At 34.9% G+C, this 16606-nt stretch overlaps 1 protein-coding gene across 1 annotated transcript in view; it reads right to left on the bottom strand.

Annotated features, from left to right (window-relative positions):
* LOC101586433 (complement factor H) overlaps positions 1 to 16606 on the bottom strand; it is an 88034-nt gene that overhangs the window by 11899 nt on the left and 59529 nt on the right. The window contains exons 12-18 of the mRNA XM_023707776.1: positions 9298 to 9474; positions 8470 to 8652; positions 8202 to 8381; positions 4966 to 5142; positions 2042 to 2224; positions 1402 to 1611; positions 480 to 653 (exon numbers count right to left, since the gene is read on the bottom strand). Of these exons, the coding sequence (XP_023563544.1) occupies positions 480 to 653; positions 1402 to 1611; positions 2042 to 2224; positions 4966 to 5142; positions 8202 to 8381; positions 8470 to 8652; positions 9298 to 9474 (1284 nt within the window). The remainder of the gene's footprint in view (positions 1 to 479; positions 654 to 1401; positions 1612 to 2041; positions 2225 to 4965; positions 5143 to 8201; positions 8382 to 8469; positions 8653 to 9297; positions 9475 to 16606) is intronic.

Raw genomic sequence — 16606 nt, 5'->3', positions numbered from 1 at the left:
AGAAAAAAAGAAAAAAGAAAAAAAGAAAGAAAGAAAGAAAGAAAGAAAGAAAGAAAGAAAGAAAGAAAGAAAGAAAGAAAGAAAGAAAGAAAGAAAACAGCAAAGAGCAAAGGGAGGAGCAGTGGCTGTGGTAGCTAACAAGCCTCTCTCCCTTCCTTCTGTTGTACGCAGATTATTCATCCCGGGTCAGGTGTAGCACTCACACACACAATCCTAGCATTGGATTATGAATTAACCACAAACTCTAGAAGCTTTCCCCCCTGGACTGTGTGAGGCTTTGGGGGTCAACTCACACAAACCATAACAGCTCATCATATTAGATTTTTTTTTATCAGTAGGGCTATAATTCTCTGCCATATTTCAGAACTTCTAAGTGATGTCTTGTAAAATTCCAAATCATAGCTTACAGTCTTATTTGTGCCATTTTCACACTGATTTGGGTATTTATTACACATAAAATAATCTTAAATATACTATACTTATGCAGACTGGTGGAGTGGACCATTTTCTTCCTAAACATTGTATAAAAGCAGGTCCATCAATTCCAAATCCTTCCAAACAGTTGTATGTAACTTCTTCTCCATACTGATAGTTTTCCAGTTCGTGAGACACAAAACCATTAGAAATTGAAGGTGGAGGTTCACAAGGAAGCCCTAAAAGTAAAATAGTGAAAGCATTTATTGATGTTTTGCTAATTCAGAAATTTAATTTTATGAGCTAATTTTCACATTCAGTAGTTTATTTTTTTCAAGGAAATGGTAGTATAGCAGCTATTCTGACATCCCAGAGATGGTTTACGAATGCCTACAAACTCCAAATGACACTTGTGAAACACTGCCACAGGCTGAGCAAGAATTTGAAACCAACAATAGCAATATAGTTAAGAGGTAGCCAAAATATTTCTAATTAATTATGAGTGATAAAAGCAGACATACAGGAACTCAGAAAAGACACTGTAGGAAAGACATGTAAAAATATTTAAAAACCTATTAGCAAAGCAAACTCTTCAGTCTGTAATGATGGATAGTTCAAATTCACTATACAACCTATTTTTTAAAATACCAGAATAAAAAGTGATTCCATGATGAATAAATAAAATGATAAAGTTGACTCAATTTGGTAAAAACTTTTGAATGGTAACCTGTAATTGTGTGTGTCTATATCTATATCTATATCTATATCTATATCTATATCTATCTATCTATATATATCTGTATATTCTGTCTTATTTTCATAACAATATTTTAAAATATTTTACCCAAAACTTTTTTAAAAATATTAATTTCAGACAGAATCTCGTTAAAGCACCCAGCCAGGCTCTGACCTGCAATCTTCTCCCATATCATTATTTTTAATGACTTGCACTAAAACCAAAGCTGCTATTTTTCAGACTGCCCTTACCGATGCACTCAGGCGGTGAACTCCATTTTCCCATGTGACACGTTATTCCATCTTGGGCAGATAATACAAAACCATCTTCACAAGTATAATTTAACTTAGTACCATGTGCATATGGTCTAGACGTAGTAGTTTGATTCTTTTCTTCTGAAGATCCCGATGGCTCAATAGCGCCATGGTTTATATGAGGGGGTGGGAAACAAGGCATTTTCTCTACATGAAGAGCAGAAATCAAAGGGCAAGATAGAAATCAAATTTTTAAATTGAAAACCCAAATCAAATCTTGCTTAAGTTATGGCTCCACAAGCGTTATGCTGTCGCATTCTTTTTTAGATGTGCCATTCATTCAGATTCTTGTTCAGATGTCCTATTCATTATGTGGAATAGCATATTTACAAAGAGAACTTTACCTGGCATTTACATTTTTTTCCAAACTGTTGTCTATATTATCTTCATAGAAGTGAAAAACAATGATTCATTATTAATTGGTGGAGGTAGTTGGATCATAATGTATAGTTCTGGATAAAGTGTAATGGATATAGAGAAAAGCTTTTAGTTGTTCCGTGTGTATAGCTTACATGGGGGATTATTAATGATTCACTGTGAAAATGCTACAAAGCAAGTAATACATACTACCACTGACCCACACAGCGTGGCAACGACTGCCATTTTCCATTTTTGCACAAAATTTCGTCTGTTTTCAGAGGTATGTAATTTTCTTGGCAAAGAATAGACACTGTTTCTCCATCTTCATATTTCACAGTGGTCATCATATTTTGAGCTTTGGGAATCTGAGGTGGAGGGGGGCATGAAACTTTTTCTTCTTCTGGAAAACATTAAAAACAGACTCCTCAAAAAAAGCATTGTAACAAAATATTAAAAGACTAATTATCAATGAATGAAAGGTCAATAACTATGAATAATTTATCATATAACATCCTATGTTTATGTATTTTATATTTTTAAGCTTGTATCACAGTTCAACGTTATCTATTCTTTTTTAAAAGTTTTTTATTTTTTAAAGAGGATACAAAATACTGATAATATAAAATTAGAAATGATACAGAATTTCACTCAACAAAATAATATGAATTAGAAATGTTTGTTATATTGTATAGTGTTGTCTTCAAATTGGTTGTTTAAGGGCCAGCGAGATAGCTCAGTGGACTAAGCACTGGCTTAGGCAAATGCAGGGACTGGGGATCAATCCCCAGTATCTCATTCTGCACTGGCCCTGCCCTTGGGCGCACTGAGCCAGTCACTGATTCTGGGAGTGGTGGCGCATGCCTGTAATCTCAGTGCCAAGGAGGCTGAAAACAGGAGGATCACTATGAGTCCCAGCTGCAGAGTGAGACCCTGTACTAAATACATTTTTTTAAAAAATTGGTTGTTTGGATTAAAAGGTTTTAAGAAATTAAGATGAGAAAAAAATTAAGCATTAACTGTTCCTTTCCATAGACCAACAGAAATCAACAGTATAACTGCTCAAGGCATCCTGCATCAATACATAGCTATATCTCCCTCCCCTCCTCTCTAGTCCCTTTCATCTCAGTATTTCATTCCCTTTGAATGTTACCCACATAATATATATATAAATGTATATATAATATATTATATATATTATGTAGGTAAATGTATATAAATTGTATATAAATGTATATATATATATACATTTCAATATACTAAAATTCATATTGTTCTCTGATAACAGAATTAAATTAGAAATTAGAATAAATTTTCTAGAAAAAAACACATATTTGAAAATTAAGTAAGAAATTCTAAATAATTAAGTCACCTAATCAGAAGGGCAATTACAAATACTTCAATGGGGGTAAAATGGAATATACATATAAACATATGTATTTATTTATTAAAAATCAAATAAGTATATATCGAACTTTGTGGGATATGACTAAAACAATAGTTTAAGAATCGTGTTTTAAAGTTTTATATTTTAAAAGTGTGGCCATTTAGATTCATATTTTAGTTTTCTTAGCCTAACAATGAGAGTATTCTAGGCTCTGGGTTTGATCCCTAACATTACACACATACACAATGGGAAAAGAACGAAAGAAAAAAGAAAAAAAGAAAGAAAGAAAGAAAGAAAGAAAGAAAGAAAGAAAGAAAGAAAGAAAATTAAGCTTAAAAAGGAAGAAAACAATAGTCAATATAAGGAGAAAATTACTAGTTAACAAAGCTAAAAATAGGGAAACTGAAAACTAAACAGATGAGAAAAATAGTATTAGAATCAGTTATCCAAGCTTATTATCAAAATAAAAGAAGATTTAAAATATTTATTTATTTTTTTGTACAAGGTCTCGCTACGTAGCTTGGACTCATGGAGATCCTCCTGTCTCAGCCTCCCCAGTGCTGGGATTACAGGTTGGGCCATCATACCTGGTTTCTGTGGCTGGCACAGCATATAGTACAGGGGAACCAACCAGGTAGGCATTTAGACCACTGAGCTATCTCCCAAGCTGAAGGGTGAGGAACCAGCTCACGCACTGGCTTTTGTACCAATTGCCTCCAAGTGCTGATGGGATAGCTGCCTGGAGGCCAATGTGAGTAAAAAAGATCTCGGTTGTATAATAAGGCTCCAAAGACATGCACCAAAACAGACAGACGCCTATCTCCCTTGGCAGTTTGTCCCTCAGGAGAGCAAAGAATGAACCATGATCTTTCATTCCACCTTTGCAGAAAGTAGCCTGAAGAACTGGTTTCTCTCACTTGTCTTGGAGCATTGCCAGGGCTTGCAAAACTCTAGTTGTCTGGTGGCTGCAGAGAATGACAAAAAACCAGACAGGGGCTACCATTTCCAGGAAACCTGTGGTACAATGGAGAAAATGTTTTCCACCAGAGAGGATACTCCTTTAGGGAAAGCAAATCAGAACATACGTCTAGTGCTCCAGGTTTTGAGGCACCTGCTGAATGACTGGTTTCTGACTCACTCAGCTTAAGGCATAGAAGGGAATTCCTACTATCCTGATGACTGAGATCAGTGAGAACAAAGATCTATATACTTTACAATCTTTACTAAATCTTTGTTCTTTAAGCCCCAGGGCACCCATGGTACTGTAGACAACAGCCAGAGGGACCAAAGAATGTAAGTTTCTGAAAAAGAAAAGTTCAAATCCCTCTAATTATGACTTTACACATACATGTCAAAAGAAGGTATTTCCATAGAAAACATTTCTGAAGTTTCCAAATATCCAGCCTGCATGATTGATGCTCTATAACAGTATAAAGACTGGAAAAGGAGACTCGTTAAAGAATGTGTGCATATAAAGACAAAGAAGAAGGTGAAACTCCAACAGCATACCAACAGTTCTTACCGATGAACTTGAACTCGAAGTGTTCAAATGCACATTTTTTTATATTATAGATCTGCTACAACCAATGGATATGATAGAAGAATATAAATATTGTGTTTGGTTAGTTTCTAAATAACCTACCTACTTAAAAAAATTTGTATGATGCAATAGCAAAATTTTTAAAACTCAGAAAGATACAATTTTTAAAAAAAGGACAAATTGAATAAATTCTTGAAAACCATAAAAAAGAGCTTACTTGTACAGGTAATCTCCGGATCCCATCTTCCATTTATGCAGACAGAGTGCTGAGGTTTTGACTTTCCTCTGCATATGTAGCTCAGATTAAAGTTATGTTGATATTCATTCTTATGTAATTGACCTCCGTAATTTACAATAAAATTTGGTATTTCACAATTCTTTAGTTGATCTGTTGCTACAAAGATGAAGTTTTTTTATGAAAAAAAAAGACTTACTTGAAATTTCAAAAAAAAGACCAATTACAAGAAACAAATTCACTACTGGTAAAAAGCCACAAAGTCAATTTATAAAGAAACTAGGACTTATACCTCCATATTCCACCAAACATTTGTTCCAGTGTGCAAGATGAACTATTATCTATGAACATAAATCTCATGTCCAGTATTTAAATATCAGAGGGAATATCTGTCATAAAATTGTTTTGTATTTTGAGTACTGGAAGAGCATAGAGGTTCACTTTCTCATATGCTGTAAGTAGTGAACAGTCATCAAGTGATGAAATTTCAATTCAGATTTGAAATCTGTGCATATGTTCACACCAATTTCTTTTCTTTTTTTCTTATTCTTTTAAATGTATTTAGTACAGGGTCTACAGGGTCTCACTACACAGATCAGACTCATAGTGATCCACCTGTTTTCAGCCTCTCAAGTGCTGGGATTATAGGCGTGCACCACTTGCCGAGTCTCAGTCACCCTCTCAGAGCACCCTGGGGGCGAGACAAGCACAGCATGCGAAGGACTGAACCCTGGTCCCCGTGCCTGGCTAAGCAGGCACTTTAATCCTCTGATCTCTGGTTGTCCCCTACTTTTGATACCAGGAATTGAACCCAGGACTTTGCGCTTGCCAAGCTGGCAGTGTAATAGTGAAGTATATCCCAGCCTTTTGCTTGCTTTCCTGATTGTAAACAACACTGTATCTTTACACCCACAATTGCAAAGGATTACAAAAATTGAGGAAATATATAAGAAATTAATAACATATATATGTTCAAGATGCAGTGTGAAAAGTAGATTTCAGATCTGCACAATGTAAAATATTTAAGAATTTTTTGTGAAATAGGTACTTTAAATAAGAAATTGAATGCTTAAAGTCATGATTTTTTTTCACATATTTTTAGAGTATTTCCAATAGTTCATCTGAAGATATTGTGATATCATAATAAAATTATGTGGTTTATGTTATGAAGTAATGGTGGACTATTGTTGGTATTTATATATTCAATAACAATGAATATGAAAATTACTTTGAATTAAGTAAAATATTAGTAGAGGTTTCTGATGATTTTTGTTAAATAGGAAAGCAGAGTCATGTGAGGATGAACAGAACAAAGAAGACTAAGTCACCAGCTGAAAAAGAGTCAAGATTCTGTAAACCAATCTTCAAACACAATAAAATAGGCTAATTCACAGCACACTATCCTCAAAAATTAGTCTCATCCATAATTCTGCCCCAGTGCTGCGAAAGAGGGAATAAGAGATTTCGTACCAGGTGGTAACTAAGGGAAGCACAGAGGTCAAGGAGCATCGTTGTGCTTGTAGCTGGGGCCTGTGGCCCATTTCTGGAAGGATTTCCTTATTAATTGGGAGAAAATAAATACATAGGAGAATGAAAAAACCAGATTAGCAGAAATATTGAGAGGGTGGTATTAGATCATTACAGTCAATGGTCCATACAGGGATGTTGTAGGAAGCAGAAATAAGAAAATTAACCACAGGGAACAAAATGCAGAAATTAGAAGAAATATAATTGAAGTAGAAGCTTTGTTGAAAGTTAGCAGAAAGAGTTGAGAGCTTTCATGCCTCAGATTATCGTAGGTTTTCCTTCAGTATAAAGGAGATGAAATCATGTATAGAAATAGAAAAGAACAATGATGAGGTTAGTTTTGAAAGGATTAAAGACACTGCTTTGACAGGGATGTGTTTCGCAAAAATGGTAATGAATTACAAGCAGCAAAACATATTGACTCATTGATAAACCCTTATTGAATGTCTCATATATGTCAGCCTGTCTTCTGTCTGCTGGGAATATACTAGTGAATACAACAGTCATAAACCCTTGTTCCTGAGGAACTGTCCATGTTCCTGGGATTAATCAGTTACAGAATTCTGGAAATCCAGGGAGTAAGAAAAACTGGATATCTAGGACACACTTTGAATGAAGGACCCAAGAAAAATATAGGAAAGAACCCAGCCTAGGAGAAAAGTTAATGAGGGCCCTGAAAGGCTTTTTCAATGAGTCAGAAAAAACTGATCACAAAAATGGCAGGGTGATTTTGCACCAGTGAAATCTATCAGGAAATTTATTTCATGTCCCAATTCTAAATGTTCTGACCAGGGAGTGACACTACCGATTGAGAGGTAGTGTCACCAAGCCAGGGGTGGTGGCCAGTCCAGTGGCAGCATATTAACTTCAATCTGCTACATTTGACACAAGATGGGAGTTTATGTTTTTTTAAAAATGAGTTATTAGACAGAAAATATTTCTAGAGAAAATTGTAGGGCTGGGGAGATGGCTCAGTGGAATGAGAGTTTCCCTGGCAAGTGCAAGGGCCTGAGTTCAATCCCTGGTTCTGCAAAAAAATAAAACAAAACAAAACAGAACAAAAACAGAAAAAAACCCCTAAAACCCCCCAGAAAATTGTAAAGTCATTATTGATTTGCCTTCTAGGATTTCAGGTGAATATTGTATAACAACAATGTTATGTATGTAAAATAAGTAACATTTTCTTGGTAGTAACTACTCTTGTTTGGAGCCTATGAAATTTATGTGTCAAATCTAGCTTTCTTCCTATAAAGTAAATGATAATACCAAACACAAAACATTTGTAAAATTCTATTGCAAGTTTTAATTTTTCTATAGATATAAACTGTTAAACATAAAATGTTTGATTTATTAAATTTAAAATCATACATTTTGAAGAATATCCCTAAATTCAAAAAAATATGAGTGAAAATATTCTTGTAATAGGGCTGGGGAGATAGCTCAGCAGTCTAAGCACTTGCCTGGCAAGTGCAAGAACTGGTTTTTGATCCTGGGTACAGCAAGCCATGCCGTCCCCCAAACCAGGCGTGCTGGCATACGTCTGTAATCCCAGTGCTGGGAGGGCTGAGGCACCAGGATCACTGTGAGTCTAACTGCTTAGAGAGACCTTGTATTCAATAAATAAACAAAAAAATATTTTTGCAATAAAAACATTAAAATATTAAAGATCCATTTGAGAGGTATATTCTCACCAACACACTCAGGAAGTTGGGTCCATGTTCCTCTATCACATGTAATTGAACTGCGTCCAATCATTGTGAAGGTTTCGGTACAACTGAAGTCCACTGAATCTCCGTGGTGATAGGGAGGGTTGGAAGGCAAGGCATAGCCATGGGCAAGTTCAGATATATTTCCACATGTTCGTTTCTCCTCTATGCAAATTTCATAAAAAGATCACAGTGAAGACCTATTGTATATATTTAAATGAATACAAAAGTTGTGTAAGTTTAAATATATTACCAATACATATTGGCAGTGTTGTCCACGCTCCGTCAACACACTGGATTTTACTTGGCCCCTTCAACAGAAATCTGGGATTACACTTGTACTCCACCACTTGCTTGTGCTCGTACTGTTGCTTCAGGGTGTGTGTCACTTCCCCGTTGAGGAGTTCAGGAGGCTGATCACACGTACGGACTTGATCTGTAGCACAATTGACATTGTGTAAATCGTGATTAAATTGTCTATTTTATGATCTTAAAATCCCGTGACATGGAGAGATTTTCGTTAATTTATTATTTATCCTGTAACATTAGAGAACTTAAGAAAAAAAGAATGTTTACTTTGGATCCACATTTTCGGTTACATTACTTTCATGAAGTAGCATCTTCAGGAGTATATTTAGGCTTTACATACACTCAACAATGTAGGTATTTTAAAGATGCATGAAAAACTGTTAGCAAACTTCAATGATTTGAAAAATATCACTGTAGCAAACTGCTTGGCATATTCTCACTTCTATTAACTGACACATGCCTGAGTATTACTTGCATATACTCAATGAGGTTTTAGGTGAGGTTCAAGCCTTATAAAATGTTCTCTATTAAGGACTAGTGCAGGCAAAATGAAAAGAAACAACACAAGACTTTCCAGTCCCAGCCACCAGGGTTTTATACATGAAATTACCAACGCATATCTTAAGAAGCAACAGTTGATTGAATTCTTAAATAAATGAATCCATATCTAAACTACAGGCACACTGGAAACCTCCCAGAAGTTAGGAGAATAAAAAATATGTGTATTCACAATTTTAATACTCACCTCATCGATTGTAATGTAAATATTTACCTTTGCATGTTGGGACACTGGGGGACCATCCAAAGTGGTAACACTGCACAGAATCTGGCCCAACTCTTGTTAATCCTGATCGGCAGGAGAATTTCAGCAAGTCCCCAACTTTGTATTTTTCTTTTGTGAGAGTAACAGTCACATACTTGTCCAAGAGGGGAATTGGACATTCTTTTTCTTAAGAAAGCAAAATAATTTATGAAAATGCAACATTAATAGCTGCCAAAATGAAGTTTATATTTTTCACATAAAATTAATGCAAGGCCTTGGTGATACACAAGGAGGGGCATCAGAAGTCTCTTTCTTGAGGGCTAGGGAGATGGCTCAGTAGAATAAGTGCTTTCTGGGCAAGCATAAGGGCCTGAGTTCAATCCCCGGCTCCGGAAAAAAAAAAAAGAAAGAAAAATTTTCCTTGAAAATTTTACTTTTAAATTCATATGGGATTATCTAAGAAATATTATGTTATTTAACTAAAATAGATCTGTCCTGAAAATTAATTTGTACTAGATTTTGTTTATTTCTGATTTTATAGAACTTACAGTTTAAACTCTCAAAAATATGATATCTTTTCATATTTAAAAACAGTAATATTGCACAACTTTCAAATTACACTTTAAAATACAAATTTGTATGTTTGTTTAATACAATTTAGGGCATAAAGCAAATGAGATATTTTTAATGCATTTTAAGTTAGAAGAGTGTGAAAAATCAGAAAAGTAGTATATTATTAATGAAGAGCACAGGCTAAGAGACATGTTCAAAGCAACATTGATAAACATCTATGAACCTTGAATCTTTTCGTTAATCTTTGGTTATTGTATTATATTTTTGATTGTCTTAATGATTCATTGTTATTCCCCCCCCCCTTTTTTTTTGCCTTTTTGAGATAGGGTTTCACCATGTTTTCTAGCTGCCTTTGAATTGATGTAGCCCTGTTGCCTCAATTTTCAGAATGCTGGGATTACAATGTTTGCTGCTATGCGTGACTCTACTAGATAGTTATTATGATTCAAGTTAAGACTGCAGAAATTTGCTTATATTTAATTATTAAAAAATTTTAAACATTTTAAAATTATTTTTAAAAAATATTTAAAATTGTGATGATAAATTTTACCAAAAATGTACTTCTTATTTGCAATCCTCTTTCCTTAGGGCAAATGCAAAAATTAGAATTATACCAAAAAGAAAATTCATGCCTTTAAAATCGAACATGAGTATATAATTGTAAAATTTGATATACAGTACTGGTTTAAAGATAATACCTCAAAAACCAAAATTTTGCATTGTGACTTAAGACGCAGTTCAGGGTACAACACACTGAGCACATATGGAGGCCTGGATTTAATCTCTTGCACCCTGCAAAAATTGCTTTTGTGTGATTTTTGTATTGAGTTTTTTTATATTAAATGAGAAGAATCATACTTGAATGACAACCATAAGAACTGCTCTCTTAAAATTGTATTCCATGCATAGTGAGATTATTTCAAAATACTAAAACATGACTGCCGTGTCATAATTATTCATTCTTTTCAAATATGAAGTACTTCAGGTGAATTAGTCACAGGCAATTTTAAAATACATGTGCATCCAAACTAGTATATCAGACTATGTGCAATAGATCTGCGTAGATAAGCTAAGATAACTGATAGACTAGTCATTACCGTTTGGCGTGTCGGCATGATGTGCCACTTTAATGTGTGTGTTTGCGTAACTGAGATGCTTATAGGCCAGTATGATCTTGATGTCTGCTCTTTCTTTTTACATTAGCTATGTGGCTCTGACAGACAAAACAGGAGGCTCTGCTGGTAGCTCTAGCTTGTGGTCGCAAGGCCATATATGAGCACCCACGCGTGGACAGAATTGTGTTGTAATATAATGTCCGAAGGATCTTGTCGCCTCCATCTAAGTCCACAGTGCCTAGTTGGCCAGGGAAAGAGCAGAGCTGGCTGCAAAAACCCTCCAAAATGTTGAGAGGATGCCTGCTTTCTTTACAACGCTTGTGTCTTGTGCACAGAGAAAATGTGTTCTCTGTTTGGTAAATCAAACATAAAAGGGTAAATATCTCTCTATCCTTCCTTAAAGGGACCGAAGGCCTTTTGACTGAGTGACTGTACACTGGGGAATAAAAATAATTAGACATTTAAAAAGTTGTATTCCAATCTTCTGCATAACAGGTACATATGTGAGTGCTTGTATTTATTTTATGTAAATACTTTGTCATTAGTATTCGTAAAAAATACTGCATTAATGATTAAAAGGGTCTTGACTTTTGAGTATAGAGAAACTATTCTATTCTTATATAGATAATAACTATATGTAGAAGTGATCTCTAAGAAGAGTATGAATAGACATATACTGAATAAAAAATATTTGTCTAAAAATCAGAAGACCCAGAACCACCCATGCCTTCCTGGGAAAGGGCCAGGCTAGAGGAGATTGCTAGGGCACCCCTTATCCAGTCTGGATTAATGAACAAATTCCAGATAAGTTCCCATTAGGCATGGAGAAGTTGGACAACTCCGACACAAGGAGTCAAATTGAAAACAGTGGAGAAAAACTTAGGCACCAGGGCTTGTCACCCCAGGGCTGGATGGACATATGCAGAGACAGAAGACTCCCGTAGTACAAATCAATTTTTAATGAAATAACAACAAGTTGCTTATTTCTGCCACCTACTGGGCAGTGTGGTACGTGGAATATTCAGCGCCCTACCCACAGTGTTGCTCCCACAGAGGGAGGAGACAGCCACTGAGAAGGGCAGAGTGCTTGGGAGGCATGGCTATACCTAGGATCCCTGAAAAAGAAGGAATACTCCTAGTAGTGTCGGTCAGTGGAACTGAAACTGACAGCCGCCATAAGCAACTGCCATAGTGGCCTCTGGTAGGCCTTAGGCAGGAGGAAATTGCGAGGCCAGTTGAAACCAGACAGTGACCTAGGTGAGGAGAGGGCTGTGTGGAAGAACTCGGTCACTGCTGTCACAACTGTGTGAAGGTTGTTATTGTGATGGTTGTTATGGTAATTGTTGTCATTACAACCTTGCCAATTTGTTGAATTTGGACTATTTGGTTCTTGTCATTGTTTCTGTTTCTTTTTTTATGGAATCTTATTTTATATTTTCGTCTTTATTTTTTTAAAAAACCCATTAGGAACAATACAGAATTTCACTAAACAATATAGTAGGAATCCAGCAATAGTTGTTATATTGCATATTGCTGTCATTAAATTTGTTGCTCAGAGTACCAACCATAAGCCTGCAAGATTGATCCCAAAAAAGCAAAAAATTAAAAAGGAGAAAAAAATTGTTATTGCTTTTTATCCTCTTTCCATTCTCTATTTTCATTTTTTACTCTTCTTTCTTCTGGTTATCTTTATTGGTATTGGATAATTACAATACTTAGCACTTTAAGTTTCACATTTAATCTACTCTCACATCTCTCAAATCCTTTAATTCTTCCTGCCTCTTGACCCTTAGAGGAACCTAATAAAATTATGAACAAACACATTGATAGATACAGTCTCCCCAATATCTAAATTCATCCCCATTAACCTGAAGACATCCTCTTGACTAAACAGTATTCGAACAAAACTGCTTCATATCAACCCAAACCTGGACTTTACAAATATCCTATCAAAATCTCGATATCCCTGTTATAAAATAATTCCAACAGAGTTCAACTTTTGTCTTTTTACCCGCTGACATATCCCATATCTTCTTCTTCCCATTGAGAGATCCGTTTCCCTTTACCCTTTTTTTCATATGCCTACCTCCCATTTATTTCAGTACAGTATACTCTGTAAACTGCCTGACAAAAGGGTAAAATTATCTAAAACATTTTAATGTATGTGAATTAATGTATGCTGTATGCTGTTGACATTGTTACTGGACTATATTACCTTACTTTGCTGAATTCATGCACCTATAATATATGAATGGCAATGGAATACCCATCTCTGACAAAAAGTAAACAAAAAAGGGGGATATAAATGAAGGACAATTTTGTAGTGAAAAATATGTATCTGTATATACAAAATAGCACAGATATACAGCTGCTTTCTCTTAGTTCAATTAGAAGAAAGTTTTGAACTAATAGTGTTTAGACAAGATATCATGTCTGCATCTTGTGTTATGAATACTATGAAGACAACAATATGCAATGTATTAATTATTATAACCGTACTAATAACCCATTTTGAAACTGTCTCATTGCTACTTCTTTCTCAATAAAATTAATATAAAAAGAAGAATCAAGAGAAATTCTCTGGATACATATAAATTTCACATATGAACCAAGAAGACTCAAAAGTTCTCAATAATCCACTAACGGGCAATGAAATTGAAGTAATAATAAAAAACCCCTAACGACTAAGAAAATCCCAACCTGATGGTTCACTGCTGAATTCTAGAAGAACTTTAAGAACGATCTGGGGCTGGAGAGATAGCTGAGTAGTTTAAGTGCCTGCTTGGCAAGTTCAAGGTTCTAAGTTCGATCCCTGGTACTGCAAATGAAAAAAAAAAAAAAAAAGCAATAAAGAAAATATTTAAAATATTTAAAGAAATGGAGAGGTAAAGAATACTCTTTAAATTCAGAGCCAGTCTGCCCCCTGAACCAGACAACGGTTCAACCCACAAAACAGGACTACAGTAAGTCCCCGATGTACAATAAATAAGTTTCACTCTGTGAAAACAGTCAAAATTTGTTAACAAGTCTGAAAAAGTGAGAGTTACACATCTTTGAAACAAATGTACAAGGTAAAACAACAAAAAATAAAACCACAGAAAAATACCATGTCTCTGGCTGTACTACTGTACACTATTGTACTGTAAGTAAGCACACAGAAGTGCTAAACCGTGAGAAGGTCCAGCAGATGTGAGCAACTAATAGAATTTATTCAGATCCACAGATGTTCATAATGAGAGGTTCACTTGTATCTGTAAAAGCTCACAACTTGCATATTCATAAGTTGTGAGCTTTCTGTACAGGTCAAGCTTCTTAATGATGACAGATGCTGAAGTCTCCAACAAGATACTGGAAAACAAATCACTACTAAGTAGACTTCATGCCAAGAATGCAAAAATGGTTTAACGTATGCAATTAAATGTAATTCATCTCATAAACAGAAGGAAGGACAAAAAGTACATGATAATCGCAATAGATTCCAGAAAAACCTTTGATAAAATCCAATGTCCATTCTTGATAGAAAAAAAATCTCTGAAGAAAATAGGTATAGAATGACCTTATTTCAATCTGATAAAAAGCAGGTAGGACCAAAGTACTTCTAATATCATACTTAATAGGGAAATACCAAAAACTTTCCATCTAACATTAGGAACCAGATAAAAATGTACACTACCACCACTTCAGTTAAAGCTAGGTCTTGAAACAGCAAGAGTGATCAGGTGAGAGAATGAATGAGATCAAAGAAATATTTATACAAAAGAAAGAAATCAAACCATTTTTATTTATAGATTACATGGGGCCAGGGAGATGGCTCAGTAGAATAAACATTTGCCTGGCAAGCGCAAGGGTCTGAGTTCAATCCCTGGTTCTGAAAAAAAAAAAAAAAAAAAAAAAAGACCACTTACATAGAAGAACCTAAAAACACTATGAAAGGATTCTAGAATTAGCAAGCAAATGTAGCAGGATCCAAAAACCAATGAAAATCAACATAGTTCCAGCACATCAATAATAAACTTACTGAAAAGAAGTTAAGAAAACAATACTATTCTCAATAACATCAAGAAAAATTAAGTACTTAAGAGATTAATCTTACTAAGAAAGTGAAAGACCTTTACAAAAGAAGTCAAAGAGACCACTAAACAATAGAAATATATCTCCTATTGCTGAATAGACAGAACCAATATTGTCAGAATGACTAGACTCAAATACTGTCATACAGATTTAGTGCAATCCCAATCAACATACCAAGTGAAGTTCCTCACAAAAATTAGAAAAAAAAAACACCTAAAATTTATATAAAGCTAAAAGAGACCCAGAATAGTAAAAGCAGTCCTAGGCCACAGAGCAAACCAAGAGGCATCACAATGCAGGATTTCAAGTTACACTACAAGGCAATGGTGATAAAAAGAGATGGTATTCACACTGAAACAGACATGAGGATCAGTGAAACAGAATAAAGGACCAGAAAAACTATCAAGCACATTCAATTATCTGATTGTTGAGAATGGGACCAATAGCAGGTCCTGGAGGGGAGGTACCCTTTTTACTAAATGATATTGAGAGAACTGGCTAAACACATGCAAAGGATGGAATCTGGATTTCTAGCTCTCACTATGCACCGAAATCAAAATAGATCAAAGATCTGCGTGTTAAAACAGAAACCATCTGCTGGAAGACAAAATAGGTAAAGCTCTTAAAGTCATAGACTTAGGCATCAGAAAGGATTTTCTCAACAAAATTCCAACTGCACAAGAAATAATGGCAAGAATCAACAAATGGAACTATATCAAATGAAAATTCTCTGCACAGAAAAGTGAACAACTCACATAATATAGGTGACCTACAAAATTGGAAAACAATGTCAGCTACACATCAGACAGAAGATTAATAGATACACATACAAAAATTCCAGAAAAATTAGACACCCAAAATAAAAGACTCAATCAAAAGTTAGACAACTGAAATGAACAGCCACTTCTTAGAAGGAGAAATACAAACAGTGGATAAATACAAGAAAATATGTTCAACATCACTGGCCATTTGAGAAGTGCAAATTAAGATGACCCAGATTTCACCATACACTGAAAAGAATAGCGATCTTAAAAAAGTCAAATAATGAACTCTGGTGAGGATACAGTGAAAAAGGAAGGTAAACTAATACAACCATTATGGAAATCAGTATGGAGATTTCTCAAAAAATTAAAGATAGAAACTCCATTTGACCCAGCTATTCCTATTCTAATCTGGTCCCCAAAGAGCTAGACATCATATTATAGTAAGAGCTGTATATCAATGTTTAAGCAGCACGGTTCATAATAGCTAAGCCTTGGAAGCAGCCCATATGCCCCAAATAGATGAATGGATGAAGAAAATGTAATATCGGTACATAATGAAATACTGTTTGGTTATAAAGAGGGATAAATTTGAGCTACTTGTAGGTAAATGGATACGCCTTGAAAGCATAATATGAAATGAAGTAAATGATGTACATAAGCTTAACTACCATATGGCTTGTCTCATATGAGAAATCCAAAGTATAAATGAAATATAGAGCAAAATGACAGACGGATGGGGGAATGGGAATATAAAACTCCTAAAATAGGAAGACAGCAAAAGGTAGGGGGTGGGAA

Source organism: Octodon degus, unplaced genomic scaffold (genome assembly GCF_000260255.1).
Source record: "Octodon degus isolate 3935 unplaced genomic scaffold, OctDeg1.0 scaffold00009, whole genome shotgun sequence".
NCBI classification, from domain to species: Eukaryota; Metazoa; Chordata; class Mammalia; order Rodentia; family Octodontidae; genus Octodon; species Octodon degus.
The sequence above is the reverse complement of the archived record's forward strand: the minus strand, read 5'-3'. Positions and strand labels throughout refer to the sequence as shown.